We start from the raw sequence: 26,321 nt of genomic DNA, 5'->3' as shown, positions 1-26,321 counted from the left end.
AACACACTCTTATATAGTGACAAGAATATGCAGATGCTTTTTAAATGTAAATGTTCAGAATAATTCTTCTCCTTCTCTATAACAGAGTGCAGTAAGGAGTTTGCTATAAATTAAGTATCTGATTTTCTAATTTCTAAAAAAATTTTTGGTACTTTATCTGCTGACTTTGAAATCTAAGACCACAAAAACAACTTTATTTTTCTGGCCACTAAAATTGTAGGCACCATTTCTATTAGGTAAAGCCACAGAGTGAAGCAGGAAAGTACAGGAGTTAAAATGCTAATGAGTATACTTTTATTAGAATCCTGGGATGGTTACCTTTAGCTGTATCACTTAGAATAAGTTGCTGAACATTTCTGAAATTGTTTCTTCATCCACCAAAAGAGATTTATAATAATATCAACCCAACAGGAATATTTTGAAAGTAAAATTAGATGATAAATGTAAAATATTTGTAAAATTTAAAGTTTCTAATTGTCAGTTATCCCTGACATGCTACCATACTGCACACAAAGAAAACACCTTGTTATCCACTCAACTGCTAATATCCCAGCTACTTCTACGTCCTAAAGTTCTTGCCATAATATTTAGATTTCTTAAATGTATTACCCTCATATTTTGAAAAAATGAATAAGAGATACTGATGCCTTAACTCTTTTCCTAAATCTTAAAAATAGAACAAAATGTGACAATATTATTCAAGACTATGCCATGAAATATATTGCATTAAGTCCTGCACATTTAATTCAGTAAACCAGAGACCTTACTGACTGGATACCCATTTTATTCATGCTTTTACAGTGCTTTTAGATTTTTCAATATCTATCGTCTCACATCCCATGGTAAGTAAAAGGAAGCTGGCCCCTATCAAATACCAGTCTACAGAAAAATGTAGATAACTGGACACAGAAAATTGTGCCCAAACACAATGTTATCATAACAAGTAGACTGCATCTGTTTATATAGAGAGGAGCAAGGATCTTACCCCCATCAACCCAGCAAACGTTTGTTTAGTTCTCCTGTTTACCAGACACTCTTCCCAGCATCTCAGGACATAAAGTGTTCCTTTTCTAGAAGGCCAACATTCTAGAAAAGAAGACAGATAATAATGAAGCAAATATACAATATGCACATGAATGAAGGCATGTACTATATGAAACATGAGGCAGGGTAGGAAGTAAGCAGTGGTAGTGGAGTGGAGGTCACCCTAGATAGAGTGCTCAGATAAGAACTCTCAGATGGGTGTGATGGGAGATGAAATCAGAGAGATAGCCGAGCGTCAGGTCATCTAGAGTCTTCAAGCCATGGAAAGAGCTTTGGGTTTTATTCTGAGTTACGTTTGAGGCCATTGATGGCTTTTATTGAGAAGTGAGCCGTAGACTCCCTTGGAATCAATACGATCTCTGGCTATTATGTGGAGAATAAACTTTGAGAGCCAGAAGTGGAACAATGTCAATCAATTCTCTAAAATAGTGAAGTCAAGTTCATCCAGTCTAGGTGTCTATATACAGCAATACTTACAGGGACTCCTTTAATTAACAATTTTGTAAATATATTTAAAAGCATCAAACACTCTAAGGAGAGTTGTGTATAGTTTATTGCACAGGTTTTCATGCCCTTGTTTAAATGATGATGGAAGTTTGAGAATAAGTCTCTGTTTTTTTGCACCAATAAGCTTATGATTATCTCTTATCCAGTATGATGAAGGGAAGAGTTGTTATGAAATTTGTATCCTCTTTTTGTGTCTCAAGTTGCTCTTGTCTCAGTATCTATGTGGGGCTATTCCCTCCTACTTCACTGTCTTCATTACACAGCTAATTTTGAGACTTGATTAGTTAAATCAAGGAAGGATTGTTTTAAGGCCTCAGCTCCGTCACTTTGTGGCTCCCGATAGCTACAGTCCGTGGTTGTGTTGGATAGGACAAAAGCTAAGCCATTCTGGCATATATGAGGTTGGTGCAAAAGTAATTGCAGTTTTTGCGATTTTCTTTAATGGCAGAAACCACAATTATTTTTGCACCAAACTAGTAGTTGTTTCCCATTTGGAAGGGAACTGAAAATGGATCTCCCATTGAGCAGTGACATAGGCACTCTTAAACAGTGTGCTGGCAATAGTAGCTCTGGGTGGTTGCTGTTAATCGCTTAATGTCCAGGGGGGTTTTGTAATTATACTGTCTCTAACACAGCCATGTTCTCTGCCCCGTTCCTGCCCTGACCTCAGCTATGCTTCAACTGAATTTAGTGCCGTGGCCAAGCACAATGCTTAAGATTATGTGCTTAGTATAAAATTCATTGCTTCTTTCATGCAGAAATACAAGGAAGTCCTGCTAAAAGGCACCTGGTGAGCATTTTCTTTATCTTCAAGTAGAGAAGGCAGAAAAGAGTGAATAATGAAAATATGATGTAAAAATCCAGGAATCTCACTAGGTTTTGTGATAGAAGCCTCCTTTTCCTGTTTCTTCCCTGACCTCTATGGAACACTATGAAACCTGATTGAATCAGAATCACTGGGAGGAAGAGGAAAGGCAGGGAGGGCTTGTTGTGCAAAAATTGTGGTTCTTTGAAAGAAAAAGAGAAAGTGGGCTAGAAACTGGAAAAGGGTTACAAGGTTAATTACATTTCCTAATTGTACTCCATCAAATTGCTTCTTCCTCCCTCCCATTTGCCATCTTTAGTCACTAGGCTGCATGTGCTGGCTGGTTGGGAGAAATTACCAGATATGTAAGGAAAAAGAGCAATTTACAGACCTTAGGGATGCATTTGATTCTGAAATTTTAGTGTGCTATAGAATTACAGCAAACATAATCCCATGTCACGCAAGACTAGAGAGCTCTATAGAGAAATAAGGTCCAATAAAGCTAATAGATAAGTATCCTCTAACTGTAGCTCCCCAAACCTTGCATGTATCTTTAAATGGCTCAAAACTATTATGACTGGTTTATTGTATTCTCAAGGTCATCCTGTGTGGGCAAGCACTTGCACAATTGTAGGCAATTTCATTCACACAAACCACAACACCCGTAAAAAGTGTCTTTGTCACTTGTTGTCTAGTTGCCGATGACTTTCACTCCTTCAAGCAGTAGATGCCTCTCCTGCAACTAACGGAAATCATGACCTGGCCTGACACCTTATTATTTATTTACTCATTTAGTAAGCTTTTGAATGAACATTCACCTTATGCTAATCACTGACCTCAGAAACATGGTTTTGAGCAAAAAAGAAAAGCCGTATGTTTTCTGGCACGTACTGTGTGTCAGGCTGCAAACTGTAGTCTGACGTATGCTATCTTTGTGTATTATCCCTTTTAAATATAACCGCAACCCCTCCACATAATTGTTATTAGCCATAAAAATGGATCTCGTCCTGACTGCAGAGGTGATTTGATTATGTGCTCCTGAGGAGAGGCCATTTCGAATAAGGCCACTGTGTTGCCATTCGAATCATAGTCTGGCATTGCCAGAGCCAATGCTTTCTGTTTGGCCTTCTGGTCATCACTGAGCACTGTAAGCCTCCCCTCACAGCCTTCTTATAAGCTGACCCCTCTGTTTTTAATTCCCTTTGCCTTTACTCATTTTTCAACATTTAGATTGTTACCCACCTCTAATGCCCTCCTCGATCGTCGTGGAAAGAATCAAATATCTTTCATCACTGTTCCCATAATTAAAATCCAAGCATCTCTCTAGAAAACATTTACAACACAAGATAAATTAAATTATATTAAATTAAATTAAATTAAAAAATAAGCAGCCGGGTGGTGGCTCCTAGGTAATCCTAGCAGTTTAGGAGGCCCAAGGTGGGCAGATCACCTGAACTCAGGAGTTCAAAACCAGTCTGGCCAACATGGCAAAACCCCATCTCTACCAAAAATACAAAAATTTCCTGGGTGTGGTGGCATGTGCCTGTAATCCCAGCTACTCAGGAGGCTGAGGTGGGAGAATTGCTTGAACCCAGGAGGCAGAAGTTGCAGTGAGCCAAGCTCTTGCCACCGCACTCCACCCTGGGCAACAGAGGGAGACTCTGTCTCAAAAAAAAAAAAAAAAAAAGTAATTTAAAATTATGCAGACCTATGTTACCATTAAAGCTTGTCCCCTAATTAATTGTACGGTGTTCTTCAAGGTTAAGCAACTTGTCCGAAATCACATATAAGCCCTAGGAGGAGAAAAATTGTGTCTTCGTCATCAGTGTTTCTTCAATGACTAGAAGAGTGCCTGGCATTATTTATGCACTCAGTAAACATGACCGTGCTAATGAACGAATGAAAGTTTAGAGATTGACCAGACATTGTGTGTGTGTGTATACACATACATATATACATACATATATATATGTTTACACCAGGCACTTTACATGTTTGATATCTACCTTGCAAGTTACTTATTTTATATATATGGAGGGCAGAGGTTTTGGGTTGTGGGAGCATAACAAAAAATTTGTAAGATGAAGGCAGAAAAAAAATGTAGAGACCATATTAGTAGGGGCCACATGTGTCATATCAAATAGTTTGGACTTTATATTGTATGCTCTGTGTGTTCAGCACACATCATCAGATAATCCTCTTGAGAATTTTAGTGGAGCCAGAAGATAATATAAATGACATCGCACGTTTATTATCCTGTATGGCCTTTCCTCATGAATCCCCAACTAGATCAAGCCTGACACTCTCAGCCTTGAGGATTGGATCCTTCCTCCTCTAGCATATTATCTGGAAGTTTAAATGATAGCCATTTTTATGACTACTTGTTCTTGACCTTTAAATTTATCTATTCACACCAAATGATTGTCTGTGGTCTTTTCTTTTTTTTTTTTTTTTTTTTTTTTTGAGACGGAGTCTTGCTCTGTCACCCAGGCTGGAGTGCAGTGGCCGGATCTCAGCTCACTGCAAGCTCCGCCTCCCGGGTTTACGCCATTCTCCTGCCTCAGCCTCCCGAGTAGCTGGGACTACAGGCGCCCGCCACCTCGCCCGGCTATTTTTTTGTATTTTTTAGTAGAGACGGGGTTTCACCGTGTTAGCCGGGATCGTCTCTCGATCTCCTGACCTCGTGATCCGCCCGTCTCGGCCTCCCAAAGTGCTGGGATTACAGGCTTGAGCCACCGCGCCCCGCCGTTTGTGGTCTTTTCAAGGAGGCTCCACCCAGACTATAACAAACAGGACCTGAAAGGGCTTGTCCAGACATTCTCGAACATGCCTAAACTATATGTGTTATTTAGTTCTCATTTTTCACCAGTGCTTAAAATTGCACAATTTTAGAGCTGGAAAATAAATTAGCTCATCTCTTTGAGCACCTCATGTTATACCAAGGAAACTGAGGTCAAGTGAGGTTAAGTAGATTGTTCAAGGTTAAATTCCATGATTTTCTCAGGTGAATGAGAAGTGTAGGTCAGGGAGAAATATATTTTACAGTAGTTTGAATCCAATAGATCCACTCTGGGTCTGTATTTTGTTGTAGCTTATTTTGTGGGCAGGTGAATGAAGGACTAGTAACTTGATGAAGAAGCTCATTTGATCTAGTTCTACATCTCACTTTTAACAGTGTGAAGAAAACCATCTGTTTTCTTACCACCAAGGAAATGTGGACGACAGGCTGTGTTTAAGATGCTAAGTTGATGTGATGACTGCTATCACCATAGCAACCAATTGTTTGTTTAGTTTTTTTAATACATGTTAATGATTCTAACTTCCTAATGTATCACTGAATTCAAACTTTTCCTCAGCCAACATCTTCCCACGCCAACTTTACTTCAATGACCTCTCTCTCTCTCTCTCATGTCTTTTTTCATTCTAATCTAGCCTACTCAAGATAAAGAAAATTTTTTTCAAATATTATTTTCTTTAACATCATTATTGTTTTTGAGTACCTGTTTACACCAGGCACTTTACATGTTTGATATCTAACTTGCAAGTTACTTATTATTGTCTCCATTTTGTTTGTAATTAAACTCAAGCTCAGAGAAGTCAAGTATTTTTGCCATGTACTTGGGAATAGAACATGGAAGATTTGCTATTTTTAACTGGTTTTTTTGACCCAGGAACCTACGCCCTTTCCACTCTGCCAAGCTCCCGCACTTTCATGTCACCAACACGTTGGTATCCCTATTGCCCACAGAAGACATCAAACAACTACATCAAGTTTAACCCTCCTCCAACATGTTTCCAAACTCCGTATTTCTCAATGCATACTGACCATTTTTATTTCTGAGTATTATCATAGTACTCACATACAACATTATTCCTCATTACCCTGTGAAATCCCATCTGGTTAATTCTTCAAGCCCAACCTAATCATTATTGCCCTCCAGGAATACTTCTCTTGGTTCATAGACCTTCTAGTTATGGAGCCTTTAATCTCCCTTCTCTCCATCTCTTACACTCCATTGCTACAGCTTGATTTTACTATTAGTCCTGTAATAGGATGTGCAATGCAAATATTTGCATGTCAATTTGTCTTTCCAGTGACTTTTATTTTTATTTTGGAAAAAGACTACATGGAAAACACTGTATAACTGTGACTCGGTCTGTGAGGTTGACTAGCCAACCATCAAAAAATGGTCTTCATCTACCCAACTCCATTTTGGTGGAGCCAGCATGAAGAAATCAAATTTATAACCTCTAAACCAGCTTCAGTGTTACCCTTTTTTCATATGCCCCTTTTCCAAGTAGGAACTCTGAAGATTATTATTGTGATTGTTCAGCCAGATAAATTAGTGTGTATGAGAATGGAATAAAAATCTTCTTACCCAAAATAAATTTTATGGAACACTGCATCCTAGACTTTGTAATAGGCTTTCAAATGGTTATTTGCCCCAAAATACAAGAATTTTTCAGAGGTTGATATGGAAAACTCATGTTTATATAAAATTGTAGAAAAATGAGACTACACACAATTTTCAGAAACTCAAAGCCTTACTCATTTTGAGCTGAAATATAATACCACTTTAAACATTTTAAGCATTTTGGATAAAAATAATCCTGAAAAATAGTGTACATGTCTCTATTTTCTTGAACAGAACATATAGGATATATTTCCTTACCTTGATGACTCAAGGTCATTACTTTAAATATTAATTACTGTTCAAGTCTGTAATAAAATGTTGAGTTCAAGTTGCTGAGGCATTATTATTGTTTAATACCCCAATACAAAATGATTCCAATTTGCTATTCTTTTTAGAATATCTGCTTTTTTTTTTAGAGCAGTTTTGTGTCTTTGTAGCTATTTTTTCTTGCTGTCTGCACTAGACCTACTGCTGTTAATTTCCCCATCTCCACATTGCATGTGTGAGATTGGACCTGCAGTAGATTGATATAGCAAGTAAACATTCTTGCTATAATTTTGTCTAAAATAATAGCAAATGGGTGTTGAAAAAAGTGATATAAACTCCTTATATAAATAACTTTATTGTATAATTTCCTTATATTTATGCTATATGTTTAGAGACCCTTCAATTTGTTTCTTGGTTCTTGACTGGTCACTAAAGTGCTTGGATTGTTGGGGATGAGAATGACCTTTTAAACCACAGTGGTATGTGGCAGACAGAAGAGGCAGCCCTTAAGACTCTACCTGTTCGTTGGAGTTGAACTATCAATAAGGGCACAGACTTAGTGGAGGGTAGTGAGAATAAGCTCACATAGTAGCTCAGAGCAGTTACCAAATTCTAGAGTTCTGCGTTACATATGTTATAGGGCCCTTTTAAGGTCATGCAGCCACTTACCTTCATTAATTTCATTTTCTCATGGCAATCTTTTAGATCACTTCCAGATTTTGAAAGCTTAAGAATATTGATATTTACCTTAGAGAGTACTCTGTCCTTTGCAATATGTTGGCAGTTTGTTCTTTCACATTCACACTTCTTGAAATAAAAAATTAGTTTAATGAAGACTTAAATTTTTGTGTAGTTATTATGTATGCATCCCTTATGTTAATTTTTACCACCCAATTCATTTCAATTTTCTAAAACTCCTGACTACACGGAGTTTGAATTTTTTTTTTTTTTTTGGATGGAGTCTTGCTCTATTCCCCAGCCTGGAGTGCAGGGGCATGATCTCGACTCACAGCAACCTCTGCCTCCTAGGTTCAAGCAATTCTACTGCCTCAGCCTCTTGAGTAGCTGGGATCACAGACATGAGCCACCACACCCAGCTAATTTTTGTATTTTTAGTAGGGACAGGGTTTCACCATATTGGCCAGACTGATCTCTAACTGATTTTTTTTTTTTTTTTTTTTTCGAGATGGAGTCTCACTCTGTTGCCCAGGCTGAAGTGCAGTGGCCCAATCTCGGCTCACTGCAACCTCCACCTCCCGGGTTCAAGCGATTCTCCTGCCTCAGCTTCCTGAGTAGCTGGAACTACAGTTGTGCACCAACATACCTAGCTAGTGTTTTTGTATTTTTACTAGAGACAGAGTTTCACCATTTTGGCCAGGCTGCTCTCAAACTCCTGACCTCAAGTGATCAGCCCACCTCAGCCTCCCAAAGTGTTGGGATTATAGGCATGAGCCACCGTGCCAGCCGAGTTTAATATTTAAGTGGAGTTCTTCCTAGTGCTATAGGCGTAAAGCCAACCACCTTGTACTAAAGAGCTGCTGGAAGATGCCCCTTAATGATGATCTGTGCTTTAAATTTATTTGGGTTAGTGTTTTGGCCAATCCTCAAACTTCTCCATGTTTATCAAATACCTGTTAATAGCAGATGGTCAAAATTAACTTGCAACTGAATCCATATAAAAGATCTTTAAAAGATGGAACTAAACATAGTGAACTTTCTTTGTTCCAGCTAATAGCATGTAATGTATCTAGAGGAGAAAAAAAATCCCATTCATAGATGGTTTAACGTGCAAAAGTAAAACCATATAAGTCAGATATGTGAAATATGTTTTATTTGTTAATTCCTATAGATTACATTGTGTGCTTTTTTTCCCCTCTCTTCATGTGGTTTGTATCCTATTGGAATCTAAGCATTTCGTGCCTGAGATATGTCTCCTATTTTTTTGTTTCTGGCTTCTCCATTACCACCCCCACCATGTTTCTCAGTAGAACTTGGTGTCATGATCTACATTCATTAAGAGATCGTTTATTTGACCAGCTGGCAACAAAATATGCCTACACTTATTTATAGTAACTGAAAAGAGACATACCCAATGAGGGAAAGGGGAATGGCTGTCAGGCGGAAAATTTAAGCCCTTAGAGTGAGCCTGAAGAAACACTTGGACGAAGAAGCAGAAAGAGAAACAAGGAGAGAATCAACAGATAAAAATGGCATTCAGACATATTTTCTTAGCCCTTTAAAGCCTACTCACTTCCTTCTCAACTGAGACCTCCAAGGGCCGAACCATGCCATGTCCATCTTGGTGTTTGCAGCACCTACCACTGCGCCTGGCAAATAATGCTCAAAAATTGTTAGATGGTGGCTGGGCGCTGTAACTCACCCCTATAACCCCGATACTTTGGGAAGCCAAGGCAGGTGGATCGTTTGAGCCCAGGAGTTCAAGACCAGCCTGGCCAACATGGGAAAACTCTGTCTCTATAAAAAAATACCAAAATTAGCCGGGCTTGGTGGCACATGCCTGTAATCCCAGATAGGCTATGGTGGGAGGATCCCCTGAGCTGGAGAGGTTGAGGCTGCCATGAGCCATGGTTGCACTACTGCCCTCCAGCCTGGGCGACAGAGTGAGAGCCCCTGTCTCAAAAAAAAAAAAAAAAAAAAAAAAAAGGTTAGAAGGAGGAGGATGTTCCTTCTTCAGCAGGAGGTTGTGCTCTTCCTGTTTTTCCTCAATGCTTTTCTATGGGATTTTTGGTCTACAGCAATCCACTAGCCCAAAGGATATCCAGTTGGATATACCTTTCTTTCAAATTAGTTTTTGTTTGCTAATATTCTTGCAAAATAATAATCACTTCCATTATTAAGCTTTTCATTTATCCGGTACTTACTGAACTCCTGATATATGTAAGACACTGCTCTATGTGCTAGCAATACAGTAGTAAAGAAAACATCATTCCTTATCACATGCCAAACACTGTCTAAAATGCCTTATGCTTTATTTACATTATCTCCTTTAATGCTTACAACCCTTGTGAAGTGGGTGTTTTTCTCAATTTGCAAATGAAATTTTGGAGATTAACAACTTAATTGAATTTCCCAGGATCTCACTTTTAGAAAGTAGAAAACTGGGGGTCAAACACAAATTTAATTAAAGTTATTTCTCTGAATTACTGGTCTCTCCAACTTCTAGACCATGAATAAAGAAATGAGAATCATGTAAATCAGAACCTAAGCTATATGAGTAAGCCCAATAGATGTTAATAGTGTATCATGAAAAAAGTTTAAGACCCCAGCTCTGTGGACCTGGGTGCATAATCAGCAAGTCATTTCCCTCAAAAGTAAACCTGCCACGAATTTCTTACCAGGCATGATTTCATTGAATCCTGTAAACCGCTCTTTAAGGGGCATCCTAAATTGTCCATTGTCACATTCATTTTCATTTGTCCACCATCTATGCAGTAAAAGACCACGTATAAATCGACGTCAGGGTACTGTGGACCATTCTGCTTTATAAAAATGAAACAAAACAGGTCAAGTTTTATCCAGATTAATTAAATAATATATTCAGTTCTTCAAAAAATATGTACTAGTATGTACCAGCTATGCACCATACTCTTCAGTACGTTGTAGAGAGTAAGACAGCCAAGAACCCTGCTGTCCTGGGTGTTATATGTGAGAGTCAGGGAAACAAAAAAGAATTTAAAAGATGATATCAGACAATAAGTACTACCAAAAGTATGTGAAGGGTCCGGGAGTGGGGTGAGTATAGGATATGAAGGGTGTGCAGTGTCAGAATGAATGATGGGGGAAGGCCCAAGTACAGAAATGCTGTTTGAATTGAGTTCTGCATGGTAAGAAGTCAGCCATATAAAGATTTAAGAGAAAGAAGTGCTAGTCAAAGGGAAAAAAACAAACAGAGGCCCCAAAGCAGGAACAAACTTCATTTGTTTGAGTAACACACACACATACACACACACAGAAAGACATTTGTGTCTGCATCAGACCTTGGAGGGGAGAGGAATGAGAAAATATTAGAGAGAAAGGTAGGGCCCGGAAGACGTAAACCTTATGTGTGACGTTCTAATGTATTAGCCACACAAAGACATATTTAAGTGTGGACAGATTGGGAGGTTGAGGTGGGCACATCACTTGAGGTCAAGAGTTTGAGAGCAGACTGGCCAACAGTCGAAACTAAAAATACAAAAACTAGCCAGGCGTGGTGTCACATGCCTGTAATCCCAGCTACTCAGGTGGCTGAGACAGGAGAATCACTCGTCATACCACTGCACTTCAGCCTGGGCAACAGAGCGAGACTCTGTCTCAAAAAACAAATGTGGATGGGGATGTTCTTAATAATTACCCCCATAATAATAGGTATGAACCAGGAATGTCCCAGGCACACCAGGACTTGAAGTTATTCCACTTATATGCCGAAGTAAGGAGTTTGGATTTTATTCCACTACAGTTGTGATCCCTTAGAGAGTTTTAAGCAAGAGATTTGCATTTCATAAATGTTCACTTTGCTGTGTAAAGATTAACTTCTGGAATGAGAGTTTTGTTTTCGAGGCTAGTGAAGTAATCCTGGCAAGCAGTGATGGTGGCTTGAATGGCAGTAATAGAGCCGAAAAGAAAGTCACTGATTTGGGATATATTTTGTAGATAGTGTAGATAGGACTTACCCATAGGTTGCTCATAGGGGTGAGGATAAAAGAATGATAGTCACTACTGGGTTTTCGGCTTCAGCCTTTGGGTGAATCGTGATGCCATTTGTTGATTGTGGAAATGCTGACAGGAGAATCAGTTTTGGAAGATGATGGGGCACGGGTGGAATCAGTAGTCTGGTTTTGACTATGTTAAGTTTGAGATTCTTGTTGTAAATACAAGTGGAGATAGCAAATAAGCAGCTGGGATACAATCATTTTGCTTACTGCATTCAGAATAGCTTTCTTGCAATGTTATCTGTATTATCCTCAATAAAACAATTTAAAATGACACTCCAGTATTCTACTAAAGTGATTTTGTATTCAACATCTTTCATTATTTTTTGTTTTCACCCTTCAGTGTTTGAAATTGCTAACATTCCGATTGCCTTTCTAGGAAAGCGTAGACCTGGGTGAAATCATGTTTTCCCTTTGTTACTTGCCGACAGCAGGGCGTATGACATTGACAGTCATTAAGTGCAGAAATCTGAAGGCAATGGATATTACTGGCTCATCAGGTATGTACACAATGGCCATAGGACCAAGAGCACAATCCCAAATAAAATATTTCATGTATCTAAAATGATACATGACTGTTGAATTATTTGTCTATAATGGGGTACTACAAAAGAAAAAACAAGATTACAAATTTAAATGTTCCAATTCATCTCTTTTATTTACATTATCAATATGAAATTTTTAAAAGATGTTATCAAATAGATGTGAATTTGGGTTCTGGTTTCTATTTCTTCCTCTACCAATTTAGTACTGTCTCAAAAATACGTAATTTACCATCTACTCCCCTACTTTCAGCTAGTCAGTTGTTTATAAAGGAAGATTCGTAGGCTTTAAGTGGTGAGTGAGGCCATGTGAAGATATATTTTAGTCTGAACTTATTCCCCTCACCTGATCTGCAGAGAAATAACCATGTTCCACGACCATCATTTGCATTTGCATTTTTGCCACCTAACTAAAAATGTGTGCATCTCTAGTGTCTGAAATAAATAATACAATAAATCAATGCTTCTTGAAGATTCTGAAAGAAATTCTTGAAGGAAATGCCTCTTGTGCTAACTCTGATAAAAAGATAAAGACACATCGTGTTTCTTCATCCCTTTATTTAATTCACTGCAGTTCTGGGTAATTATTTAGAATTTAATACATAAGCACTGGCACAACTCTGTGGAAGAAAAATGATAAGCGAAGAGTAGGGAGACTGGTAGGCATTTGTTGTATTAAACAGAAATAAGAAATAGTGGTGGAAATAAAGGATGACATTTGGGGAAGATCTATAATTTGTGGTTTTGCAGAACAACAACAAAATCTAAATTTGCATCACAAAAAACATCAGGGAACTATAAGTTCTAGTGTGGAAATAGCTCCAAGAAGTACAAGTGGATTTTTAAAAAGAGGTAAAAAATTAACATGAATATTATGCACCCTTCTGTGTAGGAATGGGGAAATTTGGAATATATATATTCATATTGCTAATATCTGTATTAAAAATACTGAAGTGATATACAAAAACTAAGGGATGAAGAGGGATGAAGACAAATGGGAGAGAGACTACTTATTGTATATCTATCATGGATTTTTGAACTATGTCATGATGTTCATTTTTTAAAATTTGCAATACATAGTGTGCATGTGAAAGTAGAACAACAAGTAAATTCTACATTAATTTTGGTGAAAAAGTCTTGGGTCAGTAAATGTTGAAGAATTTAAGATAAACAGTGTACTCTGCAAATTGTTTATTCTACTCTTTTTTACCATGTATGAAAAGAGATCAAATTTTGAGACAAGAAAACAACATCAAAGTTATAATTAAGTGCAAGATTACATTTTACTTATATGAAACTTTTCATCAGAGAAACGCTTGCTTTGAGAGCACCTCCTCATCAATCCTCACAACAGGCTTGTGAATCCACTAAAGAGCCAGTAAATTATCCTTGTCACAAGCAGAGAAATGCAGTCGGAGACGTGATGGGAGTTACAAAGGGTAATCCATGCCTCTCATTCCCATTGTTCATTAGAAGGCCTAGGCCTGTGGGCTCAAACACAAAGCTGTATCACAGAAATGAGCTTCTCCTTAGGATGGACTTCCTGTTATTTAAAAATTTAAAAATAAATAGGAAACAGAGATTAACATTACCCTGTTATCTTGTTTTCCTCTATATACCCCATTTCCAGCCACGAATACCTTGCTTCTTGATGGGAATGCTTTGGAAATATACAGATACATATTTCAAGAGTTTAAGAAGCATTCACATGCTCAAATAAATTAATATTGTCATCATTTTGGTTTATTCTATGGAAATAAAATGTATTTCTGTGGAAATAGGGAAAAAGAAATATTGGTGCTACAGGTGGAGGATGGTCAGAATGAAAAAAAATAAGATAGCAGACATTGATTGTTTAACTATCTAGTGTGCTCAACCCAATGTCAATATCACCTCCCAAAACCATACCTGCTTTGAATAGAAGGTGCAAAAGTAAGGCTTGTTGGAAATTTTGTATAATCATCATATAGTTTTCTATAATACTATAGCAGTTTTACAATTTAAGATGGTAAGGGTAATAGGAGAGATATCAAGTCAGCTGTAGCAGAACTTGTTAACAATTATCTGCTCCCTTTGGCCTATAAAAATGTAGCCCAACTAAATTTTTCTCCTGTAATTGGCATGATGTAGACAATGTCCTATCAGGAGACTTCTTCCTGTGTGGCCATCTTTAAACCAAATATCCCTTTTTTTATCATTTCCTGCTGTGTGTGCAATAAATCACTTGTAAGGATCATTTTTTTCAATCGAAGTTCCTTATTAAGCAAAATGATATTTTTAATTTTAGGTCCTTTTCCAGTACTTGAAGGAAATTCCGAGTATATTTTTTGCTCTCTAATTGCTGCTTCTTGTGATCTCTATCTGTCTAGGTATAGTGTTGCTAAGTCTTTCCCAAGTTTTGATCTTCTTACTCTAGACCATTTTGAAAGAAACTAACCTTACTAGAATTATTATTTTTTTGGAGACAAATTTAAAATTGGTAATACTAAAAGTCTTAACATAGGCCTTAGTACTGTATGTCTTATTTAGTAAAAATAAACTGCAGTTTTATTCATACTTTGGACTATTACTTTTATTCTAATAAAGTTATCTTCTTATTCCTAGATCCTTATGTCAAAGTGTCCCTGATGTGTGAAGGTCGAAGATTAAAAAAGAGGAAAACAACTACAAAGAAAAACACTCTAAACCCTGTGTACAATGAGGCCATTATTTTTGACATCCCTCCAGAGAACGTGGACCAGGTCAGCCTCTCCATTGCAGTCATGGATTACGATAGGTATGTGTATCTCTCTACTCACTGAACGGCAGCCACGTGTAGTCATGCACAAGCCAAACTCAGCTTTTCAGGTCATTTACTGCTACAACGGTTTTAATTTAAATTGGAGGAGGGAATATTGATTCCTTCAAAATTCGTTGTTTTCTGTGTTAGAGTTCTGGATTTTCATTTCCAAAAGAATTCATCTTTAAATTAAAATTCACCTGGGACTGGTGAAAGAATGGGTCCAGAAGTGATATAGAACATATTCAGGAAAGCACTATTGTGGAGTCTTTTTACAGTAACAACAGAGATTGTAATCAACAGAATTTGTTTTACCAACTAGGCTGGAATATGAATATCATGGTGCTTACCCGAGCTCTCTCATTAACTAGCCGCATGAGAGGACATGTTACATAATCACTTTGAGAATCACTTTTCCTATTTGTAAAACTTAAGCATCCTATAGAACTGTAAACAATGAGGAATAAGAGTGGCAAGTGAATAGTAGCCATAAGGATACAGCTTTGATGGCTTCACATTAATCTTAAAGCATTGCTTTATGGATAGTGCTTCCAGATCACACAGTTTGAGTCACTCCTGCTTTCACGAAAACATTGCAGCCTCCCCTATGCAGCTCTGAAGATCCTTCCCACTGCAGCTCTTACCTTTGCCCTCCCACTCTCCCCATTGCCTGGACTGTCCTCCAGCTTCGTGTATCTTGTCCCATCAACACCCCACATCCTTGCTTATGTCAGCACCTCTGTAAGTCTTGCTTTGTTGACCAATCCTCTTCTTCCTCTGAACTCTTGTCCTATCAACAGTTTGTGTCTCTTATTTGGGCCTTACTGTATACTTCCTCTTATTATTTTGCCTTTTAGATTTATACAATTTTTGGAAATGAATACTTATGTTTTTAACCTACAAAATTATCAGCGCATAAAGAGTAGCTTAGTACATTTATTTTGTTCTAAAACACACAAACAAACACGAAGTGTCCATTTTATAGTATCATCACCAGGACCCTATAACTGAGAGAAATTAATGTGCTCAGCTCTGGCTTAGAGCTAGGGGGAAAAAACACTGAAAAATAACATTTGCAAGCACCATCTATTAGAACATTTATAATTTAAAATTTAAATTATAATTTTTAAAAAATGTATAATTTTTTAAAAGTTCACTTGTGACTACTATTTAGAAAGAGAGAGAACTCTTGAAGTAGTTGGAATTTCAAACCTAAAAAAGCTGCAGATGTTTTTGTCAGGAGCCCCATTCTGCTTTGCCAGTTACCTCCATTGATTTCTCACAGCAGTAAGTGCAGGTAGATGCAACTGAGCATTTGTCACTTGGGCAGTTTTATGGAAATGGATGCTAACAAGATATGCACAGGAAGACAAAATTTTTGTACCTAAAAACATGCTTGTTGGGGAAATTTCATATTAAAGAAAATAATACTACATATACATATCTACATCAGTGATGGGAAAAAAGTAATGAAATTGTTCTAAAATCATCTCAGAAGTATCTTTGGAGATGTCTGTCAAAATTGAAAGCTCCTTCCAATGACATTCCATTCTTGAGAAGCAGCTTAACCACATGTGCTCTTCAGTCAACAACTCATTTGATTCAGCTCCTGTCTCTGCCTCTTACTAAGGTTGTAAAGTCAGGCCAGCTCCTAACCTTCTGGGCATTTAGTTTATTTGTAAAACGAGAGAATGATAATAATGATATTCATGGTCATGGTGGGAGAATGAAGTGGGTCAGTACATTTAAACTACTTAGAACACTGACACATAATAAGCTCTCAAAAATATTAACTGTCATTATTATCATCTTGATTCATTGCTGTGAAAGCAGGACCTGAATAGAAAACACAAATGTTGTCCAGTATGTTTTCTGTTATGCAAAAATAAATCACATGCCATGCAACTGAACATAATCCTGCCCTATTTAATTGTAATACAAGTGGTAACCCACTGACATATCATTTAGAGCCAATTAAAGAAAATTGGTACTGTATTTCTTGGTGAGAAATCTAAACATCGTTATAAAACATTAAGCCTCGTGGAAAGAACAAGATTTGCTTCACATCACTTATATTAAATAAGACTGTTTGCAAGAAAGACACTCATATAGCTAAAGACCTACTGGTATTTCTCATTCATGCCATTTTTATTATGATGAAATATGCTTAAACTACAAAGCACTGAAATGGTTTGTGTGTGCCTCTTATACACATTCATTTTTTGAATGTTGATACTGTTTAGTAAATGTTGATTTACTTAAGAGATTTCTTTCGGTCTGAAGTAGTATAATCTGCAAAATTATAGAATCTAATGTTTTAATCATATGTTTAAAATTCTACCAAGATTTATGAAGCTCCCTTTATCTTTGAATGTTGGAAATGAAAGTATAATATTCCACAAATCATAGGGTAGGACACAATGAGGTCATAGGAGTATGCAGAACAGGACTGGATGCTGAGGGTCTTGGGCGAGACCACTGGAATGAAATGCTGGCCTATCATCGAAAACCAATAACACACTGGCACCCCTTGCTGGAGGTAAGTTTGTGAGTTCCTTACATCTGCTCTTTTTGTTGTCTCTTTTACTTACATAGTATTTATCTGCTAACCTTTATCTGATATTTTATGTATTCATCCTGTTTAAAAAAAATAGAAAAGATTGTTCTTGCTTTTGTCCCACATTCTCTAACATTTAATATTCAAAGTTCTCTGTGCCTTCTTGGATTTTAAAAAACACTACATTTTCTGGGCTTCATATTCTTTTGGACAGTAAGCCATTTGCAAGTTGTTTTTAGTTTTTTGTTTTTTTTTTTTTTTTTTTTTTTTTTTTTTTGCATAGTCTGAAAACTTACATCTGTGAATGCTGGAGCAATCTAGTAAGTTTATTACTAACTGGAAACTGCATTTTTGTCCTTCTCTTCTGTAAGAAACAGTCACCTTACCCAGAGTTTTCCACAATCCCTAAATAAAAGTGCTGTCACCTAATATAACTTTTCTGCGTAACGGGGAAGATATGTCTCCCTCAACTCTGATCAGGAAGTAAAACTGCCCACAGGTTTTAAAAATATTGAGGTGTCAGTTTAGTCGAGTTCAAGGCTTGGCTCTGCTGTGTGACTGCTTATTGTAAAACCTCAGGCAAGTTGCTTTACCCTCTGTGTTTCTGCTCTGACTCTGAAATAGTGGTAAACTCAGAGTAAAACTAAAGAAATGCTGAATATTAAGTGCTTAGTGCTTCCTGTTCCAGCACTAGGGACTGGATTGAATGGGAGAGACTGTGCAGTATAATTGACTAAGTATCAGTGGGACCAGGTTCTAATCTCAGTTTGGTCACAAAAAAAACGCAACCCCGGCTGTGTTACTAAGGCCATTGTAAGGGAAATAGGATGAACACCGAATGAGCATTGCATGTTCACACAGGTGAACTGTCGTCGTCAGTATCTGTTTATATGTGAATGTGTCAAGTCTTTATCTGACTTCATAATTCAGTATAAATCATAAAAGATAGACACACACACACACAAATGCATCTACACACACACACACACACACACACACAGAGAGAGAGAGATACCCAGTCACTTGGTGTTTTCCCCTAGAACTTCATAAGTGTAGACGTGTCTTCTCTGAGTAGCTCACATCTTAGAAAGTTATTATTTGTTTCAAACGGTGAATGTTGCCTAAAGTACACTTTACTGCTTATTGTATGATTAGTATTCTTTTCCTGATTCTCATCTTTTCGTGTGAAAAGTGAACATTAATTCTAAAAATCTAAAAAGGAGAGTAAAGCCATGTTGGGCAGGAACTCACTCTGAGTGGAGAGGTGGATTCTAATTTTGTTTCTCTGGCTGTCTACTTCTGAGCAGGCTGTTTACTCCGCCCCCAACTACACTTCTCCATGTTTCACAAAAATAGAACTGCATGCCTCTACAGGCTGCACAGGGATGATGCAGGGAGAAATGAGATAATGTGAGCAAGAACTCTTAAGGAATGAGAGAAAGGTGCTTTATGACCAAGGCATAGTAATTATTTATTAGTGCTTAATAAGCAGCTTTACATTTCTCTGATGAAGGGGGATTCTGTAATAGGCACATATTTGTGTTTGGGAGTGTGTGGACACTTTTTTTGTCATAATAGAATATACAGGAAGATAAGCTACAATATAGTCATCAGAAAAAGATCCCAGATAGTTATTGAGAACAAGATTGTGTAAATATACATTCTCCAGCAAAATAGCTCCTTTTAACCCCTGTTTCTATATTCATTGGTCAAACAGAATATATGGACTAGGGACCTAAGAACTAGCTGGATTGTGCATTATAAGAAAAATAAGTATGTAATTATATATGTTGTTGTCACAGAAGGCATAAATATGAGAAGGGAAGAGTTATTTGAGAGTTGTGTCCATTGGTACAACAAAGACTAAAGTATCATGTAGAAAATCGGGTTCCTCCACCGTCGCGGTGGCTCATGCCTGTAATCCCAGCACTTTGGGAGGCCAAGGCGGGTGGATCGCTTGAGGTCAGGAGTTCAAGACCAGCCTGGCCAACATGGTGAAACCCCGTCTGTACTAAAAATACAAAAATTAACCAGGCTTGGTGTCAGGTGCCTGTAATCCAAGCTACTTGGGATGCTGACACAGGAGAATCACTTAAACCAAGGAGGCAGAGGTTGCAGTGAGCCAAGATACACCACTGCACTCCAGCCTGGGCGACAAGAGTGAGACTCCATCTCAAAAAAAAAAAAGAAAAGAAAAAGAAAATCGGGTTCCTTTTATCTAGATAATCATTCATTTTGTTGTAATTAAACTTTTTAAATACACATAGGCATTGAAGGATTGTGCGAAAGTATCGCTGTCACTTGGGGCTCCCATCTGCCAAATGCAGTTCTCATCTCATTAACTGCCCCCATGATCACCTCCTGCCTTAGAGCAAGTGGAATGCAGTATCTTGTGTTTACTTCAGTTCTCTTGTGTTTAGTCTCTTACTGCTCTTTCCTAGAAATTGCCCCTCACTAAAGTAAACCAGCCTGGCCAACATGGTGAAACCCTGTCTCTACTAAAAATACGAAAATTAGCCGGGCTTTACTTTACTAAAGTAAACCATTTATTTTTTGTAGGAAAAAAGCTAAAACCCTGTTGTAAAATTTGAAATTATTCTGCAGTTGTAAATAGTTGTCTACACAGGGCTGCTCCATGTACGTCTGTGTACCATGCTCTGCCTACATTCTATGAGACATCCATGTCCCTTCATGGTAGCAGAGAAGGTAAGTTCTGAAGGCCAAAGGGAGTTATGTATTTCTTTTCTTCAGAGATTCACATATTATGGTTGAATATTCACTACTAAAAGGGAGCAATGATTAACCACTGTATTCTGTTTCTGTACTAGATCATATGTTATGAAATTATTGTCTTTCAGTTACCTGGCCGGGCGACCAGTTTTGATAGTCAAGGATCCTGCCCTTCTCCTAAACCACCTTCCACACCATAATGCCTCCAAAATAAGACCATGGTATTAAGAACCTAGGATCATGTGCTCATTGAATCAGAAAAAAAAAGTGGAAGGTTTGATTTCCTCATTTAAAATATATCCATAGTAATCAACGAACTTGATGTGCACTTTTTAATTTACTTTTATTGTTGATTTTTTAACTTTGAACATCAATACATTTTACTTGAATACATATAGTCCTTAGTTGCATAAGGCATTTTATCCTTCGCGTCAAATGCCTGTTAGCACAGAGTGTTTTACTATGTTGTAATTCTTTACATAAGCAAAGAAATGGTTTTTTAAACAGTTCATATTTATCTAAAATTAAATATAGTTTATGCTGCTATTGTATAAAGTAGCAGATGTCACATATGTATGGGTTTGATTTTGTTATACTGTGTTCATTTCTAATTGTGCATGTGGTTCTATATAAACTTAAAAGGAGATTTTGAACTTAACTTACACAACAAATCCTTGCACAATCAAATTAATGTTACTTATCTGATAATACTTTCTTACATTCCCAGAAAATTACTTTCTTGGTGAGGTTTGGCTCTGCTAAACTCAAAACTTTGTCTCTCAAGCTTGTTCTTTAAAACACACAGACAAAGCTGTAAATTTAAAGAATCATTTTGAATATAAATTTAAGAAGTAATGCTTATTGGCTGAAAAATGGAGGCTGAGCCATTGTGGCTACCATTTTATACTGTTTTACTGTAACATTAGCTCAAATATCTGTTGCACTGTTTAACTGATATTTTTTTAATTCGAATAATCTTCACCTCAAATGTAGCATTAGTATTTCTAAGTGAACAGAATCAGAAGTTCATTTTTTAAGTGTTTGTAAGGTTCTCAAGTACTGTGACATGTATTTTTTGTGACTTGAAGCTATCATATAGATCCTGTATTTCGGATAGACCATACTAACAGACACCAAAGGAACAACAACACTGTCTGTGTTCATCATCGTTTAGATTGTACACGGTAATGGTGACTCTTAAACCCAGTCAGAAGCTAATCATTGGAATTGGGTACTTTCATAAAGAAAAGATGATTTATTTTCAGCAAAATATAGAAATATACCATAAATATTAATAATACACCTTCAACGCTTAATAATAATAAACACATTAATTCTAAAGGCCCAGGCCTCCAGTCCTTGCATGAAAGGCATTTGCCTTCATAAGGATCAAGGTTCAGGCCACTACATGTAAAAACTATGCAAATGTTTTTACAAAACAGAACTTTCTTTTAAATCAGGTCAACATATTTTGTCCCATTTTCAGGCCCTGTTGGAAAGTATCTATACTAAATTACCCCATCCTTACTTTTGAGATGTGTGGTGTGGATAGTATATATTTCAAGCTTATTTCAAAATTGATGGTTTTTTTAAAAAAGGCAAGAAAATAAAAACATATTTACCTGGATGAGAAAATTTTATCAGCGGTTATGAAATTTTTATTTTTGTAAAATCCCATTGTTTCTAAATATTAAAAAAAGTTTTAAAAGCATTAACATTTTGTTGACATCTCTTGTAGTGATGGCATTACTATTAATTAAGAGGTAAATATTTTGCACATTAACATTTTAAAGGCAAACATAGTTCTGCCTCAGATTTTTCAAGAATGCTTATACCACCCTAAGGGAAAACAGGTACTCCTAGCTAACATTTTCTCATTTAAAATAATAGAAGAAAGCTGTTTGGAAACACTTGGCTACCTTGTCAAGCCTAAAAGGATTATTTGCTATAGGTAAAATGAAAGATGACACTTGCATTTTGAAATTATTTGTTTTATTGGGAAATAAAACTTTTCAAATGGGAAGACAAAGTTATACTATTAATAGAATGACATTTTTAGAGACAATTGTTTTATTACTAGATATAACTGAAGCTTAAAGTAAATTAACAATTACATTTCCTAAGTGAGTATAATTCTTTTCACCCAAAAACATATTTGAAGGACTTTTTGTTGATTCTTAGAAACTCGCTTTTCTTTACTTCCTAAGGAGAAAAAGCCAATGCTTGTGATGAAAAAATGTGAACCCATTGGCCAATCAGAAGACTCTAATATGGGAATTGTAGATTAAAATAAGTTTTTAAAATAATTTTTTAAATGTTTCCTTGAAGTTAGAATAAACTCATCATGCAAGGATATGTGTTAATCCTGAGAAAGAGATTAAGAAGAGGAAATTCACCACAACTGATCTTTCATGTAATTCAGGAGGTAGGTTTATGCTCAGATTAATAAGGCATGATTGTTAAAAATGACAGTTCATATTATTAAAATGTAATCCTAACACTTTTAATACAACACACCCTCACTCTCTACAGCCCACACATTCATATACACATAACTTACCATCTTTCTGCTTGTAAGTGAAGATGAAATATTTTTAGTTTCAGTATTTAAAATAAGTTGATATTACAAATCTCCTCTCATTTGTGTGGGACATCACATTTTAATGACAGTACTGACACATTATGAAGTTGCAGTTCAGGTATATAATGAATATCTAATTTCAGGGACTTCTTCAGGGACTTACCAAATATAAGTCTAGGGAAAAAAAGAGTAAGGGTTGATTCATTAGCATAACAACACTGATATTCTTTTTAGTTTTAGGGGAGGGATGTGTTGTTGTTTTTACCTGATTCACCAGGCAATCACGGGGATGAGGAAATTGAATATGAAAAGAACATTCATGTTTGTGGAGTATATCTTTTCATAAAACTCAAAACATTGTTTTCTTCACACTGGTTTCCTAATAATATTTTTCCCAACAATTGTTTTTATCAGGCCAACCCTGTGTTTCTGATACTTCATTTAACATGTAAACATTTCCATATTGAATATATTCACAGTTCAGCAACAAATATCATTAAGACTAGTGCTAGGGGAATAAAGACAGGAAAGCAGAGCCAAGCACTCACTTTCTGATGCAGTTTTGGGAAGTGTGTGCACGTTGTAGTTACTGCAGGGAGATCACAACTGATCAATACTGACTCAGGTTTTTGATAAATAAAAGCAAATATATTTGAACCTATTTGGTGGTGATATTTCATTGACATTCCCAACTGTGTTTATTCTCCTCTGATGTTTATTATTATAAATTTTTGCAACTCAATATAGAGGTATCAATCTCCTAAAGAATTCATTTAATGATTAATTACTAAAAATTGAAAAAGCCAGACTTCCAACCCTGTGGTCAACTTTCACTATCCATAAAACAAAATATACCTTATTTGAGGATCAGTTACCAAAAGAGCCAAAGACTATTACAAATAAAGGGACACAAAATCTTAACATTGAACATGTGGTAATTTCTTTAGCTCCTCAAAAAGAGTACTTGAAATTATTTAAGAATGTATATTTTTGTAGAATTTAGTCTGATTTTTTTTTTTGCCACCTTAGTTGTAATACTTACCAGGTAATTTAATTGCCTGATAATAAAGAATACCCGGAGTTGTTAAGGATTTGAGAGCGTCATTTGACCTCTACTAAATAAAAAGAAAATGCAGAGTTTTCTTCACTTGTTTTTGAAGCTGCTCTGGTTGTTTTGAGGTACTCTACTTGATCTAAATTTTTATAAACTTTAGGCTAAAAATATATTGCTGTCAATGAGACATGATTCAAAGAATGAAAGTAAAATAATTACATGATAGTTGAGAAAAGAAACTAAAGCATATGGAAATATGATATTGAGATGCAAAATCAAAAGAGGTATGTGTTTTAACTTTTAGAGAAATGTATATAATTTAACATTGTTCCCAAAAAACCTATGACAGAGCATTTAATTGTTAACTCAGTGACATGGGTCAGGATACCATTCATCTGAACCTGCTGTAAAGACCCGTTATTTCAAAGAAAAGAATGAGCTTGTATTTTCTATGAGAAACAGTTAATTAAACTAAATGTTGTTTCCAATACATTATTCAGTGATACCCTTTTAGGTAAGAATTTTATGTTTTGTTAAAAGACTTCTATATATGTACTCAATATTCTGTTAATTAAAGTGAATGGTAATTTAATAAAAGATGTATTAGTAATTAGTTGTCATCTACCATTAACAGTTAACCAAAAAGATGTGTATTTGAACAGTGGCAGTTAATTAATACACAGTTCAAGTGTCTTTTCATCAAAGTAAAAAGTTATTTTCCCTCTCACCCTGTTCATCTTGAACATAAGAAACCAGGGTATAATTTGGTGGCATGACATCATGCTACAGAGACTTAAAAAAATAAAGCACTCAATTAAAGGCTGAAGTGGAAGTGGGACTTAACAGTTTATTGAATGCAAACATTTTGAATACTAAAAGTGGTGACTGAAAAATAAGTAGACAATGTTTAAGAGAAAGGGTAGCCTTTTTCATGCCTGAAATGATTTAAATACACTCCTGCCTGGAGGAATTGATTAGGATGATACTATACTGCGAAACTAGAAATGACTTGCTATTGATAGATACATTTGTATGGAAATATTTTTATCTCAAACTGACAATAATTTCTTCTAAACTCACCTGGACCATGAGAACCCTCTCCAAAAAGCAAAGTTATGCCTTATCTTGTCACCAGAGAGTAAAAGTAAGCCATTTTCTCCTGAAATTTCGCTGTAAGTGTAATCGGTTGTATGTATACAGATCCCCTTATTTACTGCACAGAGTAGTGGATTTCAGTTATTCAATTTCACGTTTTTGTTCCCTCAAAAATAATTTATTAGATATTAATGAATATTATAGATATAAGCCAAAAGTGTTAAGAGAAATAAATCTCAATATTGGAAGGTTAATGCATTAGCTGTTTATTTCATCAACCCTTTCAAAATTTTTTGTTTAATTTTCCTAATCTGAGCATCAATATATGAATTATATTTGGCTATGATTTTTCCATAGAATAAAGTTTGTGAACCCAAAACAACCTATAATCCCTAGGTTATTTACAAACTGGTCATTGAATTATTCTGTATAAAAATTGCATGATTTGTTCTATTTATATTTATATAGATCATTTTGTGAGTTTCATTGTAATTTTTGTTTTTCTTTAAAAATACCCTGGAAGTTTTCCACTTAAACAACATAGTAATCTCCAGTGTGAATAGCTTCATAAATTTTATCACTGTATAAATAAACAGGTAGACCAACTCTAATATACAAAATATTTGCATTTATAGTTTGTTTTATTGACAAAATGTCCAGCCCAAAAGGTGTCATTCACAGTAGCTTGTTATTGACCTTTCCGACTGAAAGAAGTGATCGGGTTCACCTGCAAAATATGGAGAATTATGGACAATGAAGCGAAACCTTTATTTCAGGATGAAGAAGTCAAAGTCGAAAAGAACTGCCTCACATTGTAAATGTGATGAGTCCACTAACGAATAGTCCAAGATGTTGCCAATTATCAATTATTCTAAACTGCCAGGAACCACTAAAATCCGTCATTTCACTTATAACATCAAATTATTTGGATCCATTATATCTGATTTTTTGTACCTTTAGTCCTTGTTCGTTAGGTGACTTTTCAGCTGAATTTTGTGATTTGATACTTGGCCATTGTTCAAATCAGTATCTTTGATTTCCGTATTATAGAACAGAAATGTTAAAATCCATTGAAATTCGTGTTTCTGGCTTTTGTACATTGTAAACAGTCATTTGTGAAACTTGACAGCATATAATTGTATTACTTAGAACAAATTTTTGCAACCACCTTTAAAAGATGTTACACAATGCAGTATTTTTACAATGTCTTCTTTAGAATGTGTGACTATATTT

At 36.1% G+C, this 26,321-nt stretch overlaps 1 protein-coding gene across 1 annotated transcript in view; it reads left to right on the top strand.

Moving 5' to 3' along the window:
• The window catches only part of SYT10 (synaptotagmin 10), a 66,730-nt gene extending 42,305 nt beyond the window's left edge, over positions 1-24,425 (top strand). Inside the window, exons 4-7 of the mRNA XM_015151419.3 lie at positions 12,130-12,250; positions 14,897-15,068; positions 17,481-17,610; positions 20,487-24,425. Of these exons, the coding sequence (XP_015006905.2) occupies positions 12,130-12,250; positions 14,897-15,068; positions 17,481-17,610; positions 20,487-20,558 (495 nt within the window). The 3' untranslated portion in view covers positions 20,559-24,425. The remainder of the gene's footprint in view (positions 1-12,129; positions 12,251-14,896; positions 15,069-17,480; positions 17,611-20,486) is intronic.
• The last annotated feature ends 1,896 nt before the right edge of the window (positions 24,426-26,321 follow it).

This window comes from Macaca mulatta, chromosome 11 (genome assembly GCF_049350105.2).
Source record: "Macaca mulatta isolate MMU2019108-1 chromosome 11, T2T-MMU8v2.0, whole genome shotgun sequence".
Taxonomy (NCBI): Eukaryota; Metazoa; Chordata; class Mammalia; order Primates; family Cercopithecidae; genus Macaca; species Macaca mulatta.
This window is presented reverse-complemented; position numbering and strand designations above follow the sequence as displayed.